Below are 13591 nucleotides of genomic sequence, written 5' to 3'. Positions count from 1 at the left end.
TATCACCCAATTGTTATACGAAAGCCCACCTGCAAAAAAAAATGTAAACAGAACAGAAAATCAAGAGGTCTTTTAATTCTTTTTACTAACATGAGATATGCCTTACCAACGTCCCGATATAAAAACAGAAGCTATAACAACTGCAATTTACTACACTCGTTTCGTAAATCCTCTATATATATGCGTTTTATTGCTTTTACTGTGTTTTCTCTACAATGAGGCATATCCAGAATGAAAGCCATGTATGCCATACATTGGAGACCTAATGTAGTGTACAAACAAAAAAAAAAAAAAAAAAAAAAAAAGAAAAAAGTTATGCCTCAGTATTTGGGAAAACACAGCTTTGTTCAATTTACTCTAAGCGTTCAGTTGAGACAACTCCTTGACTTTTCATTTTTAATGATGTTAATTATTTTTAGTAGACGAGTTACTTGTTTCGAAGTTCCTTGATTGACTGCATATTGTGAACTATTTTCTTTCCTTAGTATACAGCCAGAATAGTTGAATTTTTCGCATGTAGTTTCTTACCTAAGGTTTTAGAAATACTTTTAGTCTTAGAAATAGTTTTAGAAAGTTTCAAAAAGTGACTTGATAAGCTTAATCGTTTAGCTGGAAGAAAGTTATATTTCCTGCTCTATTGTAAAAGAATTTGCTAGCTCCAAGACTTTGCTAGCTTAAAGTCTTTAAAGATTGTGTACCACAGCGAGTAAGTTGTATTGGAATGAAGACTTGATTTTTGTAGATTCTTCTTTTTTTCTTTTGTCTTATGTAAACAAATTATTTTTTTACCAGGATACATCATGGGAATAATGCAACAAAGTTTCTAATTCTCTCTCATTTGTAAAAATCTGCATTGTTTAAGTCCTAGTATTTATAAAGAACAAAGGATTCTACTACAAAGAGATAACCTAAAGCAATCGAAGAAATTCCTCACCAAGCTTCACTCGACTAAGTATGGCTTAACATCTTTTTCCTTCCTTTTTTTTCACGTATTATAAAAACACCTTGACATCGTTTTCTTTTTCAAAGAAGACAGACTTCCTTCTCGTCTCTTGCAATTTTATCTTTAAAGAATTGTGACAATGTACGTCCATCGAAAATGTTTCTCTACAAAATACGACATTTCTCGTTGTCAAAGTAGTGTCAAGAAATTTTGTACATAAATTTGATAGCAATGAACATCCGTTATTACTACACTGAGGTGGCTTTTTGTAAAGTTGACGATTTGAACGAGTTATATTTCCTTTGTTTTCAACACTCACCCGCACCTGAGATATTCCATGGTAACTCTTTTTATACAGATCCTCCAACAGTAATTATTGAAGGTATAAAATCAAGTAATGTCAGATACGCACAGTTTCATCAAACATTAAAGTTCAAGACAATAGTTTACTAGACATTTTTCTAGAACAAAGACCGTACCTAAGCGCACACTAGCATGTATCATTAACAAAGTTAGCCACGAAAATATTGAGTACGTGATATAACAGGTATTAATTATAAACGATAGTGATATCACGAACGTGACACATACAGTAGCAACATTAGGAGCCACATCGTTGTTTATCAGTCGCTTGAAAGACTTTCCTCAACCAGCAGCAACGTATTTGTATCATAATATTTGAAGAAAAATGTCCGATAATGAGGAAAATGAGAAGATGGATTTTATTATGCGGAATGATGAAGAGTCTCAGAAGTTTGGCGTCTCTTTCTGTGGCCGTGAGGTTCATCCAATAACCTGTACCAGCAACGCCACTGAAGAGACGAGGCAATTGGACCTGAAACGCAGCAAAGATCATCGCCTTTTACCTGATAGCAAAAAGGTATGGGGATTTTAAAATTGCATTTCCATACTTAATTTTTTCTAAGATTCTTTCTCAAAACTGAACAAAATTGTGGTTTTATAAAAAAAGGTCCTCCAGAAGGAGTTTGGTCGCGCTAAATATGACAAAGACACAATTAAGGTCATGGTAAGTATCAAAAAAATTTTCTTTGTTCTTCTCTTTATTTATTTTTCAAACGTTTTATGTTTTGCAAGGGTTGTCCTCGAATTAAGGAAAAAAGTCTATTAAGATTTTTGTATAATCCGGGAGTAGAGAAAATGTTTAACTTTTGCAATTCTTGTAACAAAGTGTAATTAAAATGTATGCAGTAAATCTCTTGAATAAGCTATTAAGCAGGTAGATAAAGCCACGAAAAATGATAAATAAGAAATTTTTTACTACAGCAAGAGTAATTAAAAAAATTTTGTACTATAATTATGACACATAAAAATTTTTTTTTGGGGCATAAATACACCAGCTTCTTTTCGTATTTAACAAGTAGTAAAAATTGACTAAATTATATGCTGAATTTTATTTATAATTCTATGTTTTCATCACAGTGTCAAAATAGCTCAAAATAATTTGATCTTTATTTGATTATCTTTTGATTGCTGCTAGTCAGACAATAGAAGACCTATTTTTCGCGCAGTTATAGAGCAAAAAAGTTCGAAAATTGCTATTCAAAGTTTTAATTTTGCAAAATTATTAATTTTAAGATTTTACAATCAAAAATTCTTTAAAATTAATAATTAAATACCTTTGGTATGAATTTTTTTCTCCTACAGAAAGGCTGAAACAAATCTAAGAACGAAAAGTCATGAAGAACGCTAAGAATTTTAATGTGGTGGAAAAAGCAATTTTTTCTTTCTAATTTCAACCCCAATTTTTGAGAAGATTCAATTTTGCAACATAAATAAATTGTAGATATTTTCAAATACATAGTTCATTTTACTGGTATGCAACACATTGCACTTAATGGAGTAAATTTTCATACGAATTGAAAAATATGTAACTGCTATAACGTGTTTTTAATGTTAACTATTAAGAGTTTGTGGTAATAATGGTTTATCTCCAACTGTCTTCCAACCTGAAACAATTTGTTTCATTTCTGTAGAATAATTCTTGTTATTGATTTGAGTTAGTATTTGTTACGTTCATTAACGATTACTATAAAAAAAAATATATATATACATATATATATATATATATATATATATAAAAATACCTGAAAACTTCGACGTACTATGCATTTGGTCGTCTGCTTGCTAAATACAAAACTCATATCGTTACACAAAACCATATTATGATCAATCGCTACTTTTTTTAAAAAAGATTTTTCATTTAATTACATACATTTAAAACCAATACATCTGAAATTTCGTCATATTATGTGAAATACATGTACAAATAACAAACGATATTCTACATTTTTCGTTTTTTTGATTTGGGAAAATCATCACTGTTGCTTTCACTAATATGATTCTCGTCTGTGTACAGAAAATTTTTGAAATTATTTTTCATAATGTTACTATTAACGATTTTAACTGTCTTATGCTCTATTTTCTGGGTTTTAAGATACCGTTTTTTTTTTAAGTACGGAGTAAGTTACGGAGTACTATTAAAAGTCAGTCCTTTTGTTCAAGTAATACTTTTTTTTCGCTGGTGCTTTGTAGATTGGTCGTGCCGTGCATGCAAGACAAAGTATTTTTAATGAATTTAGCCATATGTTTATACTTGCACGATTTTTCTTGCTACGATATGTAAACGATAATCCTTGATTACTATTTTTATGCAACTGCACTTTTTTCCTCATCGTTTCTTATATTTACAAGAAATATGTTTCACAAAAAAGCGGATGCAAACTGGTAACTGAAGAAAAAGCTGATTAAAAAGATACACCGTAAGAGACAGCACCTTAAATAAGGGTTTTTTTACAGGAACGTGGTCCAAAGTAATTGGTAGGGAACCTTAAATTTTCGTACGTGGAAAAAAAAATCTAATTTTTTTTATGCATTAACGACTAAATGCATGCAACCTTTTGTTCGAAAAACAGTACAATAAGTCAAAGTATTCAAGTATAACAGTTGGTTTTATGCTGTTAATTTATGTAAAAATTACTAACTGTGTAACTGTAAAAATGAGTTTTTAATTACTGTTGCTGGAATTATGTCGTTGAATTTTTTTTTTTCTTCATGTAAAAATATATCCTATAAAGTGAAATTGGTTTCCACACATTCAAATGTGAGTCGTCAAAATGATAATATTTTTTTTTTATTACAAATTTAGTTTTATAAAAGATTAAGGTCAAAATTAAAAAAAAAGTTTGTCTCAACATTGAAGCTTTTCGCTATCCTTAATAAAATTCATCTGAAAACTTTGATGCAGCAATACTATAAGGTTTAAGGCAAATAAATTGTAAAATAATAAATTGTTTTTTGAAATCATTTTTAATGTTACATAAAAATTATTGAGCATGGCTTACGATTTCTTAAAAAAATACGGAATTCTTAACTTTGAAGTAATGATATGCAAGAATGAAAAGATAAATATAATTTTAATATATAATTTTGAATAGCGTCTTTCGCTATCACTTTGTAAAAAATAGGTGTTAGACAACCTTAGCACCACTTTTTGGTAGATTATCGAAAAAAAACAAATTATCTTCTGATACTTCTGCAATACAATGCTCCTAAAGAAAGTTACAAGCAAAATTAGACAAAATAATCTATCAGTTTTAACTGTCTTTTCAATAACAAACAAAGCCGGTGCGTTTATGCCCCAACACTATTTTTATATATAATCTGATCATAACAAAAAGCTATTCCAACAAATTTCGTCGTAGTTAACCTGTTAATTAGAACAATGATGTCATCTTTCAGGTCAGAGGGAAATCGATATTAGTTCAGGCTACCAGGAAAAATCAACTAAGCGAAGCCTCTATGACGTTTGACATTCCAGATCAGTGTGATTTGGAAAGAATTAAGGCAGGATTTCACTCCGATGACGTCTTGTATATTCGTTTTCCTTCAAGGAATGAGCCAGATGTTAAAGTATAGACAATTAAGAACTTTAAAATTTTAAATAATTTATTTTCTAATCGAAAAAAAAGAATATGCAGAAAATAAAAGAATATAACGATGTCATTTTTTTATTTAATGTTCCTTGGTCGAAAAGTATAAATAACATTTTTAGCAATTTTTGTAGTTCCAAGCTCATCAATAGAAAAAAAAAAAAAAAAAAGAAAAGAAAAAAAAAAATACAATTAATAAAAAGAAATCGTTGTTAGCTGTCCATGAGTTTATATAAGTTGATGAAAAATTCGTAAAAAAATATAAAGAAAATACGGATACCATTACTCTACCTTGCTTCGAGAGATAATATAATTTTTGGAATTCAATGATCGAAACAAGGTGCTGCGATTAAAAAGATGCTAAGTCAATTGTCATAAATAAAAGTCTTATTTATATCTAAATTTTTTTTATCGTTTTATTATTAAAGCATATCCTCATACATTTCTAGCATGAAAAACATGTTATTTCTAAATTTACACTAAGTATCACAATTATTTTATTTGCAATCAACATCAAAGTATATTTAATCAATGTACACCAATAAGAAAATTTCTGGGTTCTCAGCTTTTCCTTTTTAATTAAATAAAGTCGTAAGGTCGTTTTTTTTCATTTGCAATGTTTTTACCAAATTAGTCACATTTTGAAATATTACAAAATTCTCAAAGTAATGACACACTGATTTTTTTGCGATAAATGGTACCTGCGTTAGATTAATGGCTTATTCACGCAGTTTGTATTTTTCACCATCACAGCCAATGCTTTCTTATGGGGTATGAGGCCACGTAGGGCATATTTGCGCATTTCTGTATTGAGAGTAAACTAAAAAGTTTTTTCCATTATTGTATAATTTATTGCTTTGCTTGGATTTCCTGATTATCTTGATTTTCTTGCATGGTTTTCTTACTAAATGTAATACTAAGTGCGTGTGATACTTTTCGAATAAAAATATTATTAAGCTCATGATAAATGCACTTATTTAAAAAACAAGCAACATGCTTCTGACGAAGAACCGTACACCAGAGGTTCTAACGAAGAATCGTACAGCTGGAGGTTTCCAACAAAGAATCGTACAAGCTACTACTTCCCAACCAAGAAACATACACACTACTACTTTTAGACGAAAAATCGTACACTCAACTACTTTCCGACGAAAACTCGTGCGCTCAACTACTTTCTGACGAAGAATCGTACACTTAACTAATTTCCAACGAATAATCGTATAACTCGACTACTTTCCGACGAAGAATTATACACTTAATAACTTTCCATAGAAAAATCATACACTTAATTATTTTCCGACGAAGAATGGTACACTCAACTACTTCTAGATGAAGAATCGTGCACTTGACTACTTCCCTACGAATAATCGTTTACTCAACTTCTTTCCAACGAAGAATCATACACTCAACTACTTTCAGACAAAAATCGTACACTCGATTATTCTTTGACGAAGAATAGCACATGCCTTTACTATTATTTATTAGGCACGACTGATACTCAGGAGTGCCTTAAAGTTTTTCCAGAGCAAAAAGTGTCAGTACCCTCGAAACTTATTGTTTCTGTATAAAAAATATTTTGGTAAAAAAAAATTGGGATCGTGGACCTCGGCGTCATGAGTGTATATATCTACTGGGACTGATACTTGAACATGCTAATTGTAGATTAGATTCTAACTATCATTTACACAACAAAGACCATTCATAATACTGTTTTCATACCTTAAGCGTTTTAAAGTTTTACTGTGACTTCGGTACAAAAGATATTTATCATCGACGCGCTTCTAAACACAGGGATTACAACGTTTTTCACAGGTTACAGTGATTGTCCTACTTTAGTGAACATTGATGGGCATACTTTGTTTTTCTAATTAAATGCACAGCAAACACTTAACACCTCCCGTGGTGGACGCATTAACAGAATACAGAATATCAACCTTTGTCGTGGTGCCATTATATTAGTATGTGCCGTTGTCTTTACTTGCCTTCTTCTCCAATAGTTTAAATTATTGTGCATCATTTTCTCTTATGCTGGAAAAAAAACGTGATAAATATTTTGGTAACCTACAAACCTTTACCCTACGAACAAAACTGAGTTTTTCATGAAAAGTTATTATTGTAGCGAGCCAAGAATAACTGTCAAGTAAAAAATGTAGTCTATACGTATACATATACTTACACGTATTGTAATGAAGTACAGGGAAAGAATGACACTTTTGGTATCAAAAAATGTAATACATTTTTTTAATGCACATTTTGAAAACCTTTTTTTTTCATTCCCCATATTTTACATCACAAGAAAAATACTTTCAGCAATCGATTAAGTTGATTTAATATATACTCTTTCAACCGTTTTCATTCAATCAAATTTTAAATTTTTAAAAAAATATTTTTATACATTTCAAACTTTTTTCGTCATACTTTTACTTTAAAAGATCGTGCAGAGCTTCTTGAGAATAAAACAAAGTGCTAAACACGGGCTCCAATTCATTTTGTTCAGTGTCAGAAAAATGTGAGTACTCGAAATTTGAAGTTAGAGCGTGAATTTTATAAATTTATTTATTTTTAAGCTTTTTTCCTACTGATAAGTTGGACCACATCTTACATGTTAAGGTTCTAGGAATTTAATTCAATCTTACTCTAAGAGCTTTATTTATATGTTTGAAAGAGTTGTTACGAGCTTTTGTGGAAAATTTTTTATAGTAATATAGAAGCAATATTGCTATTTTTAATGCACGTATCTTTTGACCTGAGACATCTTTTCTAGACATCTAGCTTAAGTTTTGTTTTATTGCCCGAAAAGATGTCTCAGGTTAAAAGTTACGTGCATTAAAAATAGCAATATTGCTTCTAAAAACCTATATTAATTGGGACGATTTTCCGGTATTTTTAGCTCTAGAATTACGTAACTTCAGTTATGACGTATTAAAATGCCATCTAAAATGACCTTTTGAAGTAAAATTATGATTACAAGAGTGATAAAATTAGTAGAATTTGTCTTACAGTTTCACTTTAAAAATTCAAATAAAGCTTTAAAAAAGGGGCAGTGACACCTACATTGCTTGTTATAAATTCACGTAACACTTGACCTGAACCATCTTTTCGGACATTTCAAAAAGGAAATCAAACCTCGTATCATGTACTTACTGTATTCTACAACTATGATGAATTTTCCACTAACTTTTGTTGCTAAATCCCTGATTGTACGAACATGTGGAAGCACTGAATTTAAAGTTTTTGTTTAAAATTTTCAAATTAATTTAGAAGTAACCGCCAAAAACAGCTCTGTAATAAAAAATTCTTGAAATTCACGCTTTAATCTCGAGCTTTAAAATAATGCTCTCAACGTTTAATGCCTTAAATTTTTCGGGACACTAAGCAAAAAAAAATGAAAGTCCTTTTCCACTACTTTATTGTCTATTCTTAATAAATCCTGTACGATCTTTCGATGTAAAGGTATGATGGAAAAAGTGTATTGAAGTTTTTTTTTTTAATTTCTTGTTTAGTTTACAAAAAAAATAAAAAAGTTTAGTTTTCTACTTTGATAGCGTACTTTAAAATTTTTTTTTCCCAATTTGCAGATAAGAAAAGTGTTGTTATTTGCCTGTATTTCATCATATTCTGAATCGTATTTATTATCTTATATACATACTTACATACATTTTTTTTGTAAACAGCTCTACAAGTTGGCGTTGAACAACTTTCATCAGAACCACAGACAGCAACATCAAAATTTATAAGGAGAAAAGTGAAAAGGAGACATTTTGTGAAAAATATTTCTAGAAAACGACAAAGGAACCAAAACACTTGGATTGATGCACAGTAAAAAAAGCACATACTGAAGGTGTAGCTGGAATCGGACGAAAAGGGCCAATAACGGCAAAGGAGATGCAATTATCTTGTAACTGTCGTCTTAAATGTAACGAAAAAATAACCGAACCTGATTGATTGAATGCATTTAATCAATATTGGAATTTATGTGATAAAACTAAACAAAGAATGTGCCTGAGTAACTGGATGTCTCTGAAGAGTAACTATTTGAGTGAAGAAAAGGCTGAAATAAAAAAGGCTATCGCAGCAAAGGTTTTTTTATCAATATCAGTTACCATCTTTTACGGGAATGGTTTCGGTTAGCCGTGAAATGTTTTTAAATACTATTAGTAAGTTAAATATTTTCTAACGTTTAACTGTAATCGTACCATTTGTAGATTTGTTAATTTTTAAGATATTAGAGTTGTACCAATTTAGAAAAATCGTCATACTTGATATCACTAATAGTATTATCATGAATTTTTAAGTTTTGCCTTAAATAATTATTTTGCAATTTTCAGACTTTCAATTTTCCTTAAAAATCAAGAATAAGTACACATGCAACAGAAATCTTTTACCTTGATATCTCAGAGAACGTTAAAATAGCATTTGGTGCATTTTTGGCCCATATCGTTAATTTGTAATTTCATTATGTTGTTTAAGTCCCTATACTGTGCTGTTAGCAATCTGTTAGATTGGCATGTACAAACATTTTTAAAAAATATTCTACAAAATTCATTATTTTTACAGCTTATTTAAAACACTTTACAAACACAAATAATATTACTTCAATACATCCCTTTCTATCGCAGCATTTAAAAAAAATATCAATTATGAACTATTTTTTCATACCATTTTAAATGCATTGTTTTGGGGGTAGCTTTCGTAGTGTTTTTTACGAATGCTATTGTTTATCGATGAAATACAATACACATTTTGTTGTAAATATCAAGATTTCAACAGTACAAGCCGCTTTAAAAAAAAAGTCGAATGCTGATGCGACAGGGGTTATTGAAGATGATCAGAGAGGAAAACATGAGAACCGACCATTCACGTATTCAAAGGAAATGCTGAATTATGCACAAGAGCACATTAAAAGTTTTAATGCTGTTGACTCTCATTATTGTAGAGCTAACAATCAAAGGCAATACCTAGAACAAGGTCTTTCTCTATCCAAAATGTATCGTATGTATGCAAAGGATGTTGGAGACAAAGTTGGTTCGGATAATCTCGTGAGTAAGCAAAAATATGAGGAAATTTTCAGCACTCACTTTAACTACGGATTTATCAAACCAAAAAAAGATTTGTAAGTTACTATTTCAATTATCGAACTGTGTATGCATTGTATATTATATTACTATCAGACTTCGTTCATCCGGTCATTAAGTGGTACGTTAAAATATCTGTATTTTGTTTACGTTAAAAATTAATATTTGGTAAGTTTTCTATATTTGCTAGTATAACCGTTGTGAGCTGAGGATAATCAATTTTTCGGGTCGTGATTAATTTCATACAACAAAATTTCTGGAGTATTGCTACTAATTAAATGCCTGTGCTCTAAGGCATTTTTGAATTGTCCTTAGGAGAGTAATATTCTGCATAGTATATTCTTAAACCACGTTATTTGAAGAAACTGTACAGAAAAGAATATAGCGTTTTAGACATTATTTTTTCATTTGCGGGTTTCTCTAAAATAATAAAAATGTCACCATCTTGCGGTAGTAACAAATTGGATACATTGATTTATTTTAAATTCTGCTACTTTATAAAAATAAGACTGGGGGGCTGTAACCCCTAGACGTTTACCGTAAATACCCTTAATATTTGATACGAATTTATATTTATGATTTAAGACAAAAAATCAAACAATAAGCTCTTATGATACTAAATTTTTTTTTTTTTTTCAATTTACAAAATAAAACATTTGATTCCTTTTATAAAACGTGGAACGAACAAAACTGTTAGATTCACTAAGTAATCTGTATTACATTTACATTATTGTTATAGCTATATTGTCTAAAATTGATAATTGGGAAATTTTTTTTTCGAGTATCTAACAATCGCTGTCGTAGAATTAGAACATACTCGGTAAAGTTACTTTAATCTCATTATCGGTCGATCTTTAATCCCTTATTGATCGGTTGTATATTTTAAAAAGACTGTACATGTACCGTAGTTTGTTTTAGAGAAATTTTGTTTTTTTCGATAATGTAGACCCTTACTTTACAAATAATTACAATACATTTACGATTGATAAATTCCTCACACTAAAATATTTCTGTATCCACTTATAATCTTACGTGAAAATAGCTAAGCAATAATTAAATACAATTCAATCAATGTTGAGTAGTTTCTGAGACCGAAATTGAGACTGATTGTGAGACGTTAACTCAATCTTTTTCTTACGACGTAAAAATTAATAAAATTGATCGGGAAATAATTGTCTAATATATACAAAGTATACATTCCGTTTATGGTTAGGCTACATCTCTGAAGTCAACGTGTCTATCAAACTAGCGTAGCCAAGTCATAGGGCCGTAATAAAACTTACACTATGTTACTTTTGGTAATTATTAGCTGTTTCTTGCCAAAGAATTTTGTTTGCCATATTTATTTCAACTTGTGTCTAGTATTAATACAGATTTTTCATACTTGTGTCATTCAACTCCACTAAATAGTAATTTGAGGGTTATTTGATCTTCATTTAAATTATGGTGAGAGTTTCAATTATACACTTTCTGAAACAAATTACAAAAGATTAGTTTTCAATTCGTCATAAAAGTGTCATCACCACTAGGGCTATTTTTCGGCTCAAAAGACCCTAAGATAGCCTTGGTAGAATGGCACTTATGTGCTGAACACTGTTTTTCCTACCGAGGGTGCAGTGAACAGCCAAATGTCACGAAAATCACCTCGAGGTCGGAAAAAAATTTATGGTATTGATTAAAATTTTTCTTATTAAAAAGGCACACATTAATAACCTAGATGATTGTTAAAGTGCGAAAAAAGACGTATTATACCTGTTACAGTAACTTTATCAACAATCTTTCTACCTTACATTAAAAATCTAATATTTTCGGCTTGAGAAAAAAATTCCGCCAGTGAATAAATCATTCTACTGAATCATGCGGATAGCAAGTACTCAAAACAATTACAGAAAGAAACGATGTATTTACATATTTTTAAATACGATCACAATATTCATTAAAAACACTCCATTTTGTCTTTTACCTTATTACGATAATTATTGTTGTAATTCTTGAAAATACAATATATTAGTTAATACAATAATCGAAGAAATAAAAAACAATTGTAACTGAATTCGCCAAAAGAAGGAGGAAACACTTGAAACGCAATTGTTGCATGGAATTTCACTTAAAAGTAGAACTATATTTACTATTATTTTCTCTGACACGGTGTGCTGAATAATAACACTGTGAATAAAGTCTCTTAGTATTATAATCATGTACGATTGGCCAATGAATATTTGTATTAAAAAACTTTGAATACTATGATCTACTGCATTGTTTCAGATGCGCTGAGTGCGAATCCTTTAATTTGCTATCACAAGAAGAGCAGGTCAGAAAAAAACCGTCCTTTGACTTTCACATGCGCAATAAATCAGAAGCTCGCAGACTAATAGAGTCTGAAAAACAAAGGTCTTTAAGTAATTCAACTGTTTGTTGCGCTAACTTTGATCTGCAAAAAGTTGTATCGACATCACGCTCAGATATCTCAGTTATGTACTATTATTCAAAACTGAATGTATATAATTTTACTGTTTTTGATCTGGGTACCAAAATCGGACGGTGCTATTTATGGAATGAAACGGTTGCTGGGTGTGGATCAAATGAAATAGCATCAAATGTATTGCAATTTGTAAAAGGAAAGGTCGCAACTGGAACTAAAGAATTTTCGTTTTTCACTGATAATTGCGGAGGCCAAAATAGGATTCAGAACATGTTTTCAATGTACGTTAAGGCTACTAACGATTATAACATAGCAATAACTCACAGGTAAAAATTTATTTCGTAAACTCCGTATAACAAATGAATTTGGTTTTTCTGAATCCTGAATGGAATCTTGTGAGTGCGTTAAAAACCTGTCTCCATTTCTTATTACTCATCAAAAATATATAAATATATATAAACAAATGTATAGGACAAATGTATTCTAAACAACTATTTTCTAGCATCTTTTCGAAAGTTATTCTGTTTATCAAGATGTATTTATCAAGAATTCTACGAAAAATCTGCCATTTTCGGTATCAAAAAATAAGGTACAATTTTTTAATAAGCATGCCTTTGGAAATACGTTTTTTTTATCTCAGGTATTTTTTAGAACAAAAAATTCTCTGAACAAGCGATCCAAGTCTCAGCACATACTATTTTTTCACTTTTTTCGTTATTTGATACTCAATTATTGTTTGAATTTCACGATTTTTTTGACTTTTTAAATCATAATTCTGTCCCCAAAGGTCGGAGAGAGTTCCTTAAAGAAGGAAAATAAAGAGTTTGAAAAAAGCTTTGATTTTCACTCTTGAAAAGTCGTAAATAGTGACCAACATCAATAGTAATTAACACTTAAAGCTCGATAGGAGAAAAACAATTTTACCAATTTTATTGAATATATCATTTTGTAAACTCATTTTGTTTGTAACTTCTGACGCTAATCATATTTCTCAATAATTAAAAAAAAAAAAATCAAAGCTTATCTTGAAAGCTTTATTTTATTTTTTTTGGAAGACTTAGTTTTTCGATTTTTTACTTTAATTGCTCACAGCTGTGGTAGTGTGTTAAAATAATTTTCACGTTTCTGATCGTAACTCCGCTCCAGAAGGTCGTACAGTCTTTTAAAAAATTAAAATCAAGCTTGTAAGATAAGCTCTGAA

General features: G+C 30.1%; 2 protein-coding genes across 3 annotated transcripts in view; one reads left to right on the top strand and one right to left on the bottom strand.

The window, feature by feature from the left end:
- LOC149375466 (uncharacterized) overlaps positions 1–13591 on the bottom strand; it is a 264551-nt gene that overhangs the window by 50238 nt on the left and 200722 nt on the right. The gene's annotated exons all lie outside the window — the stretch shown is intronic.
- LOC149375464 (uncharacterized) overlaps positions 1557–13591 on the top strand; it is a 264850-nt gene continuing 252815 nt past the window's right edge. Inside the window, exons 1-3 of one of the 2 annotated variants that reach the window (XM_089588821.1) lie at positions 1557–1823; positions 1914–1970; positions 4703–4983. In XM_089588821.1, coding sequence (XP_089444947.1) covers positions 1632–1823; positions 1914–1970; positions 4703–4879 — 426 coding nt within the window. In that variant the 5' untranslated portion in view covers positions 1557–1631 and the 3' untranslated portion in view covers positions 4880–4983. Of the gene's footprint in view, positions 1824–1913; positions 1971–4702; positions 4984–13591 lie in introns of those variants that run through there. The other variant, XM_089588822.1, reaches the window with a different exon arrangement.

This window comes from Copidosoma floridanum, unplaced genomic scaffold (assembly GCF_036245765.1).
Source record: "Copidosoma floridanum isolate Cflo_tuat_1 unplaced genomic scaffold, Cflo_Japanese_pri ptg000007l, whole genome shotgun sequence".
Lineage (NCBI taxonomy): Eukaryota > Metazoa > Arthropoda > Insecta > Hymenoptera > Encyrtidae > Copidosoma > Copidosoma floridanum.
Note: the sequence above shows the minus strand (reverse complement) of the source record. Positions and strands in the feature narration are given on the sequence as shown.